This window comes from Diabrotica virgifera, chromosome 7, assembly GCF_917563875.1.
Source record: "Diabrotica virgifera virgifera chromosome 7, PGI_DIABVI_V3a".
NCBI lineage: Eukaryota > Metazoa > Arthropoda > Insecta > Coleoptera > Chrysomelidae > Diabrotica > Diabrotica virgifera.
Genome location: NC_065449.1, coordinates 243706599 through 243722591, shown reverse-complemented (window position 1 = coordinate 243722591; position 15993 = coordinate 243706599). Strand labels below are relative to the sequence as shown.

Sequence of the window (15993 nt, the reverse complement as noted above, 5' to 3'; positions counted from 1 at the left end):
GTGAGGCGTGGCTCGAAGCCGTGGAATTTACGAGCCTAGCTCGGTCTGTAGATCCTTGTTTTTTTGACAGTCGTGTTGACAGTGACATCATGTTGACATTTTTAAAACACATGACAATTTTATAAATAACACTCAAATACGAATATATTGAAATATCTATTAAATATAATTGATTTTACTGGTCACTGGAATAATTTCATAGTATTTATTCACAACACAAATTGTAAAAATTGAAGTAAATAAAAATAATAAATAATGTTATCAAAACATTAGCCTAAAAAAGAAGAAGACAAATGTCACAACAAAGATTGAGGTTATATTCCTTTTAATTTTGCTCCAAAAGAAGCATGCTAGTGTTTTTATTTTTAGTTTGAATTTGAAAATAACATAAAACAAATAACAATAAAACCATGGTGCGGCACAATAATCAGTTACCAAATAACCTTCCCCAATTACAGAATCTTATCAAAAGAGATGCCGTCTCTTATCATGAAGAATTTATGCAGCAACTTAAACATTTTCACAACACTTTGGAAGTCTTCAAGTTAGCGCCTAATCAAAACAACAAAACTCTAGATAAATTGGTGATGTTCCTAGCACAAGTGGCCCAGTGCTATACAAAGGAGTTAGAGAAGTTCCCTCAATTATTAATTGATCTTTTGCAAAGCCATAATACTGCTTTGGATAACAATACCAGAATGACTTTATGCAGGGCTTTGATTTTACTGAGAAATAAAAAATTGCTAGCACCCACTGATTTACTAGAACTGTTTTTTCAGCTGTTGAGGTGCCAGGACAAGTCTCTGAGATCGTTTTTGGAAAACCATATAATCACAGATATCAAAAATATTAACAGCAAACACAAAAATGCGAAATTAAACACAACATTGCAAAATTTTATGTTCACAATGTTAAAAGATACTAATACTAGAGCGGCAAAAATGTCTGTAGATATTATGATTGAACTTTACAAGAAGAACATCTGGAATGATGTGAAGACTGTGAATGTGATTGCCACTGGATGTTTCTCTAAAATAACTAAGGTATTGTTTTGTAATATTATTGCATAATACTAGGTTTTTTCTAGCAAACAGTCAAACTAGTCAGAAACCGTCAGCAAACAGTTGGTCAGTGAGAGAACATAATAGAGTCACCAGTGCTATCCCCTCTACTCGAGCTGGTCGACTATTCGCTGATGGTTTCAAACCGTTTGAAACTGATGTTAGAACAAACCTATTGTTCAAGAGTTGTTCAGTAGCCTAAGCTACAAATTGAGTATCTTTAGATTATTATATCAATAAAAGCAGCAACATAAAATCTTCAAATTAAAAAGGGTCTACACAACCTACCTCTATATTTGGCTAAATCGTGCTACATAATTTGTAGCGCCATCCCATAATTTTTAATGTGTGTGTGTGTTCACAAAGGGATGGCATTAGACCATAACCATAATAGAAATACAAATGCAATGATTGCATTTATCTCAAAACTTTGCTTTTGGGGTTAGGCCACTGTTGCTCTGAGCGCCTCAATTGGACTTAGAACCAGAACGTATTTCCTTTTCAATTCATGTAAATAGATATTACATACAAAAGAGAACGTTGATTTCACAAACTGGAGCAGTGCACTGGTGTGTTCAGTCTAATTCAATCACTGGTAATAACCAAATTAATGTTGCCAATTCTACATACATACCTAATCGATGATCCTCTTATACCGTAAGGTGTCAAGGTGTCTTCTTTACTCGTTATTCTCTGCGAACTTATGCCACTTTTTTCGGTCCCTAGCTAATTCTTTGGCTTCCTGGCACGATTTTCCTCTATTCTGCAATATATCCATCATACTTGTATTCCACGTTTTCCTTGGTCAGCCTTTCCTGTTTTTCCCTATCAGCCTTGCTTCTCATATCATTTTAACCTGTCTGTAGTCGTTCATTCTAAATAAGTGACCAGTCCATTTTAATTTCTTTTCATGGATTTTTTCCTTTAATGATTTTACTTTTAATTCTCTTCTAATATCTTCGCTACGTCTTTTATCGGTCAGTACAGCGATATTACATACAAAATAGAATGTTGATTTCACAAACTGGAGCAGTGCACTGGTGTGTTCAGTCTAATTCAATCACTGGTAATAACCAAATTAATGTTGCCAATTGTTCAATACTGTAAATAAAATCAAGGACTTAGGGATTACACTAGATATTTCTCTTTGTTTCAAAATACTCATATCATCAACGTTATTCAAACATCTATGTAAATTTTTGTTTTCGTAAAAAGTACTTGTGACATTACAAACTTATCCAGTATTAGTTCTTTACTTCTCCTTGGTCAGGTCTCACCTCAAGTATTGCTCTTCAGTGTAGTCCCCACACTACTTGGGCTACATTAGGAAACTTGAATAAGTTCAAATCATTTTTTCCGCCATCTTGCTTTTAAGCTTCATATGTATCAGGATTACAGTGTATGGCAACATTAACTGCAGGTCCCTTCTCTTACAAGCATGAGAAACCAAAGAGACCTTTTACGACTATTTAATATCTTAAATGCTACATGCAGTTGTTCTCAACTTCTTAATAAAATTAGACTGTTTGTACCACCTCGCTCCACTAGACAAGTGCGAACATTTCATGTACCCTTTCATATATTTAATTATTCACTTTTTTCATTCATACCTAGAGTCCTAAATCTAGTTAACTCCCTTTACAATTTACAACTGTTTGACAACTCCATCAGTTGTTTTAAATCCAATTTACAAGGGTTTAATATTTGAGTGAAATGTCTGTAATTTGTTAATTTGTTTTTATGTTATTGTTTTCATCTGTATAGTATATATTCATGTAATAGTACAGTGGAACCTCGATTATCCGTCAGGGGACCGGACCAAGGGTATGACGGATAATTGAAAAGACGGTTAACAGAACATTAAAAAAAAATTGATAGTACAACTCTCAAATTTTATTTACATATATGTTTTGTTGCAACAGTTGGCAATTGATAGGACTGACTGGCGTAATAGACTTGGGAAGGTCGAGGCTCTTTCATAGGGCTGTAGCACCATTGATGATGATGATATGTTTTGTTTTACAAGATAAGTGGAATTTTTGTTCGTACAATCAAATCAGTTTGGTTTAAAATATTCTGAAATCTTTGTTTGTTTTACATTTTCACATTTTTCTTAATCCGCGTAAGATTATGCAATCTACTTTATTGGCTTATTCTTGTCAAGAATACCACTCAATGAATTGTTGCATGTACGGATGCAGCTTCTCTAGCTTCTTTACGCAAATCTTTGTCAGTAGTTGCAATAACATCATCGACATTGCCACCATCAAATTCCGAGTCTGTGTCAGCATCTGAATCTGTTTCGTCCGCCTCTTTTGCCATTTCAATGATTTCATCATCTGTCAGCAATCTATAGCCGTTTGCATCCTTATCACAAATTAATGATTCACTTATGTCATCTTTAGCCAACGAAAACAAAACAGTTGATTCAACCATAACTTCATTAATTTGTTACCGTACTGTACATTTCAGCGAATTTCGTTTGGCTTATCGCAATGCTCAAACAAAATGAATTGATGACCCAATTTTTGCTTATGTAGTCAATACAACTTATGTACGGACCCTGACGGTTAACAGAGGTGACAGTTAATGGAGAGACGGATAATCGAGGTTCCACTGTATTTATAATTTATTGAAAAATGTAATTTCTTTATTTTTACAGAATTGAGCTTGCCTGTAAAATAAATAAATAAATACTGACAATTTAAAGTTTTATTAAGAAAAATATAGATTGAAATAATAGTATAAGTATAAGGGAAATAAAGCCATTTTAAGTGCAGGTTGCAAAATCAATTACATATATGAAATAGAGGTTTACAATAACTAAACAGTAAAAAACTACTGACTAGGTTGTTCATTTATATCAATTCAATTGTCAAATCCACAAGGAAAAAGGTTTTCCTGTAGCTGGCTGTATACCATATACACATCACAGAAAATTTACGTAAAATCCTTTATAAAAGGTAGATAATTTAATAAAATTCCCTAAAAGGGCTACATCACATATGCAGAACTAGTTTTCGATCTGATTATAGATCATCATCAGTTCTGAACAGGATACTCACATGCTAAGCCATCAAAATTGAAAATATTTGAGTAAAACCCCTATAAAATTATACAGAGGAACCCCGTTAAGTCAGCCTCTGATAACTTGGAAGTCTGGCTAACCCGGACCGATTTTCATCAGACAAAACAAACATTTTTTCACTTTGACCAAGTCTTTTACCAAGAAATAAACAATACTGTATACGGCCGTGCTTAGCAAAAACGCTGTATCTGCAAAAATCTGAAAAAATTAAATTTTTACTTTTTTCTAACCCAAATGTGCATATCTATCTTATTTGCTTACTAAAAATGACGTAAGTTAAGCCAAAACACATTAAACACACCGCGTCTTAGGCCGTATCCTGTGTAAATGTATACGAATTCTTAAACTAAAATCGATTTTACTCGAATGTGATGTCTCTGCAGATACGGCGTTTATGCTAAGCACGGCAGTATACAACTGTACTTAATTTAGATGTACTGTGCATGTTTTTCATGTTTTTGCAATAAGTATAGGTAATGGAGTTTATCTGTAAGTATATAGTGTTTTATTAATTTTTATACATATAAATAACAAACGTTTGTTATAGAAAAAGACAGCAAATACAAAATAAGTGATTGATGTGATCGTTCATGGGTATTCTTTCATTTTTTCGACTGTGTGTGATGTAGCCCTTTTTAGGGAATTTTAATAAATTATGTTCCTTTTATAAAGAATTTTACTTAAAATCCATAAGGAAAAAATTCCTGTAGCTGGCTGTATACCATTAATTACAAAAATTGAAGAAAAAGATCTGTGTAAAAGGTATATTTATTTAAAACCCCAATAAAGGGCTACATTAAAAAACAGAACGTTTTCTCTCTAAAGAGAGCATCATCAGTGTTCTAAGCAAGCTCTACATGCTAAGCCACCAAAAACACATGTGTTAAAACCCTTAAAATGCCGACCAAAAGTCTTACATTGGCGTGTTATATATTAAACTCTGGCGATGCGTGAAATTTAAACAAGATATACCGCTTTTGTGAAGACAGAGAAATCAACTCAACCACCCACATGCTCGTGGTATAGTCATATGATGCTTTGAGGTATATCTTGATTAAATTTCACCCATCGCCAGGGTTTAATATATAACCGCCAATGTAAGACTTTTGGTCGGCATTTTAAGGGTTTTAACACATGTGTTTTTGGTGGTTTAGCATGTAGAGCTTGCTTAGAACACTGATGATGTTCTCTTTAGAGCGAAAACGTTCTGTTTTTTAATGTAGCCCTATTGGGGTTTTAAATAAATACACAGAAGATCTTTTTCTTCAATTTTTGTAATTTTGCTTAAATTTTAATTCAACAGTCATTGTCTTTATTCACAGTCTTCACTATTATAGGCCAGCGTTGTATTCAGATTACTGAAAATTTATTTACCTATTTCTTTTTCAACTTTAACCCATTTGATCCTACGACATTTATTTTTCGATAATACAAAATTTTTTTGAATGCCCTTGTTGAACCTGGGTTAAATAGCAAAACTTCATTGTTATTTGACATAAAAAAATTGAATTTTTAGCAAAAAGTAGGTGTACTCATATGAGTACAATGGGCTGATCGGGAGTCAAAATATAAAACATTCTGTAAAAATGAAAATGTAAAAAATGAGTCCACGAAATTGCACTAGTCACCAATAATTGCGCTCTCGTGCATATGGTATCCAGGTATGGTATATATGGTATCCAGTAAAAAGTAAAATAGCCAGAAATATCTTTATCTCTTCCTGCGTTACATAAAGTGATTATTATTTTGAACGGCATATACACTCACCGGCAGAGAAAACGGGCACCCCAAAAAATGGGTCATTTTTAATGTCTTGTATTTCCTAAACCTGATGTCCGATTTAAGTAATTTTTTAATATGTTATAGCCTTATTCTTTATCAATATCGCTGTAATAATATTGTTGCTAGACAGGTACATTGTCATTGTATACAGGGTGTACGAATCAAACTGTGTTTTTTTCTCAAACTTTGGAACACCCTGTGGAATGTTCTAGCTTTTATAAAATACTAAAATTAAAACCCAACTATAGCCACAGATTTTCTTAACATTCTGTTTTTTTATTCATTCGCTTATGTTGGATAATAAAAAAGTTAGGCACTTTAACAACTACCCCTGTTTTTCGTCAATACAGGGTGTTTTTCAATAAGTACGGCAAGCTTTAAGGGGTAATTCTTCATGATAAAATAATGACAGTTTGCTTTATAAACTTATGCCCGCAAATACTTCGTTTCTGAGATAGGGGGTGTTGAAATTGTTCTTACAAACTGACGATTTATTTATTGCTCTAAAACGGTTTGTGATATGCAAATGAAATTTGGTAGATTTTAAGAGCTAGTTATTGCGCATTTTTTGGCATACAATTGAGAATTTTATATTCACCATTGGCGTGCATACGGGATATATCTAAAATATTTATACCCGTATGCACGCCAATGGTGAATATAAAATTCTTAATTGTATGCCAAAAAATGCGCAATAACTACCTCTTAAAATCTACCAAATTTCATTTGCATATCACAAACCGTTTTAGAGCAATAAATAAATCGTCAGTTTGTAAGAACAATTTCAACACCCCCTATCTCGGAAACGAAGCATTTGCGGGCATACGTTTATAAAGCAAACTGTCATTATTTTATCATGCAGAATTACCCCTTAAAGTTTGCCGTACTTATTTAAAAACACCCTGTATTAACGAAAAACAGGGGTAGTTGTTAAAGTGCTTAACTTTTTTATTATCCAACATAAGCGAATGAATCAAAAAACAGAATGTTAAGAAAACCTGAGGCTATAGTTTGGTTATAATTTCAGTATTTTATAAAAGCTAGAACATTCCACAGGGTGTTCCAAAGTTTGAGAAAAAAACACAGTTTGATTCGTACACCCTGTATACAATGACAATGTACCTGTCTAGCAACAATATTATTACAGCGATATTGATAAAGAATAAGGCTATAACATATTTAAAAAATTACTTAAATCGGACATCAGGTTTAGGAAATACGAGACATTAAAAATGACCCATTTTTGGGGGTGCCCGTTTTCTCTGCCGGTGAGTGTATAATAATATACTTGACTGTTCTGTAATATAAGTATTCAATAATTTCATTGTCAAAAAATTTCTCGAAATAGTTCGATACGAGATTTACCTCGGATTTACTCTTTCATATCATCCAGACAGCCCTTGCAACCTGTTGTAGATGTCATACTAATATCAGTAATTTCTTCTGTCCAGTCAGATTCTTTGGTTTTATTTTGACCCTTCAATCAATTTTCTTTTCTAATGGCAAGGGGAAGATTGTCTTCTTTGTCGTTGTCAGAGTCATCACTCATGTAATGAACTATTTCTCTATTTCTCTGGAAATATCATTCGGAAAGCTTTGGGTCTGAAGATCATCCTTATCTATGTCCTCATTGTCAGTGTGATAGTCAATCTTAGGAGGAATAACTACCGCCGATACATCTTATGAGTGAAACTCGCTATGTCATTTGAAGCTAAAGCGGGTGTTTTATGTTTTCCATAAAATCCGATGGGACTTATAGGCCGCAATTCTTGAAAATCAATTCCAATACAAATATTGAACATGAAAGAATAAAAAACCAAATAAACATATTTGATCTCATATAAACCCACTGTACTCAAATGAGTACATGTCTATTTTGTAACATAAAAACAACAATAATAAAAAGTTTCTTACACTGTACAAATAAACATTACCAGTACTTACCCTTCCAACAATAAAAGTTAAAAAAATGATAAATAGTATCAAAACCACAAAATAGCAACACTTCAATGATTCAACAGAAATATGTAGGTTAGCTTCTAATTACTGCGTCACAGGTTAGGAAGAGGAGCGCCTCCGAGGGTATATTCTGTGAAAATCTAATAGAACACTTCCTAATAGAATCGTATATATACATGGAGTACCACTCGTTTGCAAGAAGTGTCACTACTAGGCCATTTTTGCTGCTGTACTCGGACGAGTACAGTGGGACCAAATGGGTTAAAGGGCACCCCCTGTTAAGACAGGCAAAATGCCCTCCCTTCTTGAATTCAATTAATTTACTTTACCTATATGTGATTAAAAATATAACAGCACAATTTTATCCCGCCATCCCCTTCCTCTACCCCAAACAACATAATTTTTTCGTATTTATTTTTTTAGATGGCATGCAATCAATTTAAAAATTTCAAAAAATTCACATGCATTGTTGAGGCTTTTACAAAACATGTCTATTTTTGTAGACCCCTTGGTTGAGTGTGCATAATGTAATGCATTATTTTTCGAAAAAAAGCATATAACTTTTTTTTGGAGATGGTCTGATTTTTTTTATTTTGCCCCCATGTATTGTATTTGTTCACAATAGGATGCTGTATATTGTAATTTGCACACTGCTAACTTTAAAGCAACTTTAATTTTTTAGGTAATGGTTACTTGCTTGAAATTCTTCCTGGGGAAAGATCCGGATGAAAAAGACTCGGACGATTCAGATTCTGACAATGAAGTTGATCCAAAAGAAGTAATGATGGCTAACAAATTCAATAAGAAAACAAGAAAAAGGGAGAAGCAACTGGACAAAGTAAAAAAATTAGCTAAGAAGCAACAAAAGAAGAAATCACAAGGCCCAGCTTTTAACTTTTCTGCAGTTCATCTACTTCACGATCCTCAAGGTATAATTTGTATTTTTAGAGGTTTATTACATTATTTTTTAATTATTAATAAAACAATCTAGACATTTCATTTTTATTGATTACCTACTTAAAATTGATATTTGTGTTGTAGGTATGGCTGAAAGACTTTTTAAACAACTGGAAACCACCAACAAGAGATTCGAAGTCAAGCTTCTCACATTGGATGTCATATCGAGGCTTATAGGCTTACACGACCTCTTTCTATTCAACTTCTATCCATACATTCAGAGATTTATGCAGCCACATCAGCGTGAAGTCACCAGGATCTTACAATTTGCAGCACAAGCTAGCCATGAGCTGGTGCCACCAGATGTGCTACAGCCTGTGCTGAAAACTCTGGCCAATAACTTCATAACTGAAAGAAATTCATCTGATGTTATCGCTATTGGTTTAAATGCTGTCAAAGAGATTTGTGCTAGGTGTCCCTTGGCTATGGATGAGGATTTGGTCCAAGACTTGGCTCAATATAAAACTTATAGGGATAGATCTGTTATGATGGCATCAAGGTGAGATATTTTTTTTCATTTATATGTACACAGAAGAATTTAACCCCTAGTGGTCGAATGCAATAACAAGTAAAGTGTAATACAAGTCACTTCATTAAGTCACATACATTTTCAGTGTTCATTGTCTCCTCTTAGGAAGAATTTTCAAGATCTAAGTCAGTTTGCTCATTATTTCTAGTTTCATCCTTCAAAGAATCAAGTTATATTTAATTTACTTTTGTAATAAATACTATTTTGTTACAGATCTTTAATTCAACTCTTCAGAAATATACGCTCTGAACTTTTACATAAAAAAGATAGAGGTCGACCTACAGAGGCAACAGAAGAAATGGACCAGCTTGATTATGGAAAGGTTAAAGCTCATGACTTTATACCAGGCGCAGAGGTGTTGCTTTCAACAGAAAAAACCCACATAGAAGTAAATTCAGATTCCGAATCAGCATCTGATGATGAAGAATGGATTGATATCCAACATTCTGATGACGATAATAATTTAGGTAGTGAAGGTGAAGACGAGGATGAGGAAGATGATGACGATGATGACGAGGGGCAAGAAGATGATGTTAATGAAGATGATGGTCAAGTGAAAGAAAAGAAGAAGTCCAAAGTTGAGAAGCAAGCGGAAAAATCGAAGAATAAAGCAGAAGCAATAAAGTTAAAGAAGGAACAAGCTCAAAAAGTCAGTTTAGAGAAAATCTTGACAGATGAAGATTTTAAAAAGATTGATGCAGCAAATCTAAGGAAACAGGTAGTTATAGCGAAAAAAGGAGTAAAACGAAAGATAGAAGAGACACCTGTTGGCAATCCTTCGGAAATAGTGAAGCTCAGCGACATTGAAAATATTTATAAAAAGAGGAAACACGACAAACAAACAAGGATAGAGAGTGTAAAAAGAGGACAAGAAGGCAGAGAAAAATTCGGTTATAAAGATGGGAGAGTAAATGAAAATTGTTCGAAGACGAATAGAGAGAAGAGAAAAAACAAGAACTTCCAGATGATTAGACATAAAGTTAAAGGGAAAGTAAAGAGGAGTTTTAAAGATAAACAAATTGCGCTGAGAAACCATTTGTTGAAGTTGAAGAAAATGAAATAATTTGTATAATATTTATAAATAAAGTTAATATTTTTAATCGTTATTCTTTACTCACCATTATTTGCTTTCCTTACACCTAGATTGTATGGATTGTATATGGTAGTGCTTTTTTATTTATGCAAACTTATGCAGAATGTTAATCGTTTAATTCTTCTTGTCGTAGCACTACAACCATCTCAAACAGTCTTCCACGAAAATTGAATCAATGGGTAGCACCATTGTTCTTGAATCTGCCCATATGTTATTGCTTCATCGCATTCGTGGACATCCTAAAGGTGTTCTCCCTGTTTATGGAGGTCTTCCTCCCAGAATAACTCGAAAAGGTGGTTATTAGGGAGCCTATGGACATTGGGAGACATCTAGCCTTATATATCTGTTTGACCTCGACATTCGTTCTCATTCAAGTCAAGTCAATTTATTTATTCATGTTAATATACAAAAGTACTTACATACGTCGAAAAATAGTGTACAATTTTGGTTCACAGATATAAAATACAAATATAAAAACACAAGATATAAAATACAAGTATAAAAACACAAGGCATAATATGAAATAATACATACATCAATTAAGACAAACATTTTCTGGGTTCCTAAGAATAAACAACGTACAATTCAACAATTCACAACCCAGTTCCAAACATTAAAGTTAAAATTTAAAAATTCATCACTGCTGTAAAATGCTTGACTTATGAGAAAATTCTTTAGTTGTTTTCTAAATTGTAAAGTTGGCAATTCAGTAATTTTAGTAGGCAACTTGTAGAATATTAAACCATAAGAGTTTGGTCCGTCTCTACTTCTTAAGTTTTAAGGAAGTATTATTTGCATGTCTTGTTTGAGGAATAACAATTCCTTTGAGTTGGTCATAGAAATCATCTTTGATTGTTTCCTCTTGATCTTCTATCCGCTTGTGCGGATATAATTGGGATACTGTACGATTTTCCTTTTTGTATAATTTATTTATTTATTTACCCACGGGAAAACCCCATTAACAGTAAAAATACAATAAAAAAATGAGGTACAATCATTCATTAAAATATAAAAAGTAAAAATAAGAAAAGCAAGGGCTTGAAAAATCACCAGGCAAGATATTCAAAACATAACAGTTAGAAAAATAAAATATAAAATGTACACATGTAACTGAAACAAATCAATAAAATTATACAAAACACAATTACAATAATAAAATACAACAACATTGCAAGATGAAACCTAATTATCACATGGCAAGAGATCTCCTCAGTTGGCCCAGGCTTATATTAAACAGATCCATATCAAAACAGTTCAAGAAGTACATATATCTATCTAAAGGCATGTTACTACCGTAGGATGTTCTGTGAAAGGCTGTGTTAAAGGTAACATTGTAGCGTAAACCTGGATATGGAACATTAAATCTTATGCTATCCAACAAACTGGGACAATCAATAAGTCCATTAATGATTTTGAAAACAAAAACACCTCCCGAAATATCACGCCTAACACTAAGGGGACCTAATGATAAGCGTTACTCAATCCCAGTGTAATCATGGTTCTCAATATAAGTCTGAGTTTTATAAGCACAGTATTTTAGGAACTTATGTTGGACTTTTTCAATAGTGCCAATATGAATTTGATGGTACGGAGACCAAACTACCGAACAATATTCTAATATAGATCTGACTAGACAACAATAGATTAACCTAACAGCATCAATAGAGAAGTATTTAGAGTTTCTTTTAACAAATCCAAGTAATTTAGAAGCTTTTACGGATAATGAATTGATATGTTCGACAAATGAGAGCTTTTCATCCATGATAACACCTAGATCTCTAATAGACGAGACATATCTAAGAGGTTTACTGTCTATGTGATAAGCAATATCAATTCTGTTTAACTTACGGGAAAAACTAATATAACAACACTTCTCAACACATAACTGGAGATTATTGCAAATGCACCAATCAAATAAGCGATCCATTGATCCATATCAGCCTGTAAAAGTTTCTGATCCTCAATATCATTAACAACTCGCCAAAATTTTACATCATCAGCCAACATTAAACATTTACTATATAAGAAGCAATTAACGATATTAACAAATAAATCAAAAAACAGGGGAGACGTACGCCCACCCTGTGGAACACCAGAACTTACAGTAATATATACAGTATAATAAATATAATAGTCTCTCACTGATGGGTATAAAACTTATATCGCTGCTCAAATATTCTTCTTGGACCACAAAGCCTGCCCTGAATTCATGTTCTGTCTGATTTCCACTGTAGAAAATGACTGCCCTATCTATTTTTATATTTCCAGTGTTCGCCTATCTTAGTTCTTGTATTGCTGTAATGTCCATACCTACTTCTTCTAACTCTTTTACAGTGTGTATGAATGCTAGTGTCATATTAGAGCATGAAGAAGAGTTGCCAGAGACAGTGGTGACGAAGGCTTGGTTGATAATGAGTTATAATGCCACTGCTGATGATAGTAGATATTCCTGTCCAGTACCAACTTAGAATGTTCGACGTTTCAACATTCACAGTCCTTTTCCATATGTACCTGTTTGATTCCGAGGCACCAAAGGCTTATACAATATATCTGTGACTTTGTGCTAAAAGGGCCAAAGTCAATTTTTTTTTTGTCAATGTTAAATTCAACCAGAAAACTGTAGATTACTGTAATGGTGCTTCTGATTGCTCTTGTACAAACTTACTTCTGAGATTCTAGCACAATACTTATATAATATCTTCCAAATAATATCAGTTTTAGTAATATCAAGTGCTGTTTTTGTAACAATATAAGGTTCCGGTACGCAATGTTCCTGGGGGTCTGGGCATTGTTCATAAGGGGGTCCACTCCCGGGAAAACTTTTTAAATTTATCCTCAATAATGGCGTTTTAAAGCTATTTGGGAGCACGGGAAAAATTCAGGAATTTGTCTATAATTTTGTTGATTTTTTTATTTTTTGTACCAAGAGGTACCAGTAAGCGCATACCATCACAAAAACAGCACTGGTAATATCAACGCAAAACATTTTAAAGTTTCTAAATGAACAAAACAATTATTTATTTTACACTTTTATTATATAAAAATATAAATACAGATAAACGGAAACACATTTTCAACTTCACATATTTTACTTTTTTTTAGACAAACAGATTTTCGAAAAACCAAATTATAAGCCTATGGAAGTCAATGCATTATTTTGTAGAACTAAAATATAGAAATAACTATGGATAAGGTTATTATTTTTAAATTATATACATAAAACTTAAAGCTACAGTTTCACTTTTCTAAAGGAGCATAATTCAACAACTTTTCGATGAGGTCCACATGTCCCAAAAGCATCCTTCTGCAGCAATAACGTTTCAAGCCAAGGGCATCTAAAGCGTCACCTTCCGTATATTCAGCTTGTAGAAGACCCAAATAAGCCTCCCATTTGTTTCCAATAACCTTTCCACAGGTAAAACACCTTACTGGGATAATCATGGTGAATCTGACACTACAAAAGAAAAATGTGTAGGAAACAAACAAGAGTTATTGTGTTTAAAGTTTACCTTTAATAGTGTCTTTTTGGCACAGTTTTTTTGCTTTTTAACTAGGTACAAAAACAAAATAATTTTCCACAACTAATCGGAGATTTCTAGAATATTTTCTGAGGTTATGTTATAAATTTTTTATTGACATTGACATATGGCCGTTTACACGATAAGCTCTACAGCCACGAACAAGTAGTGAAATTCTGAAAGCTCCCTTGAAAAGATTTATTATCGGAATAGCTTTTGCAAGGATGCATAATTCAACTTTTAATTATTTCGATTTCAATCTCTATTAGTTAAATTATATTCCAAAACGCATGTCAGTAGAGCAAAATTAATTAAAAGGTCATGGCCAATCCAATCATTTCTTTACCGTGCACGCATGCGTTGTTTATTCCTGGTAGAAAGCGGACAGCAGGATTTATTTATTTACTGCATCAGCTGTTTATTTGAATCGTTTGTAGTGTAAACTCAATACAAAATGCCATTTATTTCCAAAGATTGGCGATCCCCGGGAGAGGCCTGGGTCAAAACCGAGGAAGGATGGGAAAAGAAAAAGGTGTTAGAAAACTGCAAGGCCCTGCAAAAGTAAGTGGCATTTATTTTCATTTATGTTATAACGCAATCGATCGTGTACGATCATGTCGACATGATTTGATTTCTTTGTTCTATTTTGATCAATTTCTTCAATGACATTTTACAGTTTTTGCGATATACCAAGCAAAAACTGTAAATAAAACTTTCTTGTATTTACTACAGCTACTTTTAAAGGACAATAATGTTAATTATTTATAATTATATTTGCGCTAATAACATTGTAAGCAGATGTTTATTATTGTTGTAACAAAAACGTGCTTTGAACCGAATACGCAACATTTTATAATCGTTCTCTTCTGTGGTATTATTATTTTTATTTTAGATTTTTTTGGAAAAAATTGTAAAAATTAATATTTTTAATAATATTTGCCATTCTCATTAAATATATAATTCATATTTTTGCCGTAGTTATTACGCATTTAATATTTCTATATTTATTAAATTCTTATTGTTTAATGTTTTAGTGTCTACATCTTTTCACTTAGAACAATGTTATGCAACATACAATTTATGCAATTTTGTAAACTTTGATGATACTATTGTTTTGAATTTTTGCTGTAATTATAGTCTAATTGACCTAAATTCATCTTATCTTCTTTTGTTATTATTTTTGAGAAAAAAAATGTTTACAATTGCGGTAAACAACCTTTTATCAAAATATCTTTAAATATATTTAAAATCGTCTTTTTAAGGCTTATTTAAATTTACTGATAAAAAAATTATTCATACAAAATTTGTTCTAGGTATATTTTTTTGCAATTTTTATTATACAATGGTGATTTGACATACTTTGTGTGTCTGTGAACCATATTTCCTGCTTTTTCAAAGTTTTCTTATCGCATTTATTTTATAGTGATTTTTGTCGCTTTTTCCATTGTTTTCCATCAAATTTTGGAAAAATGCTGTAGTGCAGTTCTCAGACTGGATTACAGACAAAAATTAAAAATCATATGAACAAGCTGAATTTTGCTGATAGAATTTAAATTTTGAGACACCAAAACACGAAAAAATGTTTGCCACTCCTTCCCCTGGGCTTCCCCTAAAACCCCCTCTGACCCTCTCTCAGGAAGGAAAATTTACATTTAAAAACATTTATAAAATACATTTTGTGAAATTACACAATTTTTGCTACAAATTCCACCGAATTAACGTCTTTATGGAAGCATTCCCCGTGACGATAGATTGTTTTTAATGTGAAAGTTTTTTAGGCATATGTTAAATTTAAAATTCGGCGTTTTTAGACATATTTTAAATGCCTCATATTTGTTGCCAAACCTCAAAATCGAAAAGACTCCGCAGAAATCTTGTGGGAAATTACAAATCAGGTCGATTTTTATATTTAAATTATAATTTTTTGGTATATATATCATACTAGTGACGTCATCCATCTGGACGTGATGACGCAATCAATGATTTTTTTAAATAATGATAGGGGT

The 15993-nt window shown here is 32.7% G+C and overlaps 2 protein-coding genes across 2 annotated transcripts in view; both read left to right on the top strand.

The window, feature by feature from the left end:
• Nucleotides 1-151: 151 nt before the first annotated feature.
• On the top strand, nt 152-10482 carry LOC114329292 (protein SDA1 homolog). The gene is made up of 4 exons (XM_028278342.2): nt 152-1043; nt 8573-8819; nt 8932-9346; nt 9590-10482. The coding sequence occupies exons 1-4, from the start codon at nt 411-413 to the stop codon at nt 10437-10439; spliced, it is 2145 nt and encodes a 714-aa protein (XP_028134143.1). The 5' UTR covers nt 152-410; the 3' UTR covers nt 10440-10482.
• Nucleotides 10483-14349: 3867 nt separating this feature from the next.
• Nucleotides 14350-15993, top strand: part of LOC114329274 (F-box only protein 25) — a 52066-nt gene continuing 50422 nt past the window's right edge. The window contains exon 1 of the mRNA XM_028278320.2: nt 14350-14548. Within this exon, the coding sequence (XP_028134121.1) occupies nt 14442-14548 (107 nt within the window). The 5' untranslated portion in view covers nt 14350-14441. The remainder of the gene's footprint in view (nt 14549-15993) is intronic.

Bases quoted from the DNA above. Each gene is read 5' to 3' on its own strand.
- LOC114329292 (XM_028278342.2), top strand. From the start codon at position 411: ATGGTGCGGCACAATAATCAGTTACCAAATAACCTTCCCCAATTACAG. The intron at 8,820-8,931 runs GTATAATTTGTA...TTTGTGTTGTAG, and splicing joins TCTACTTCACGATCCTCAAG to GTATGGCTGAAAGACTTTTT. The intron at 9,347-9,589 runs GTGAGATATTTT...ATTTTGTTACAG, and splicing joins TCTGTTATGATGGCATCAAG to ATCTTTAATTCAACTCTTCA.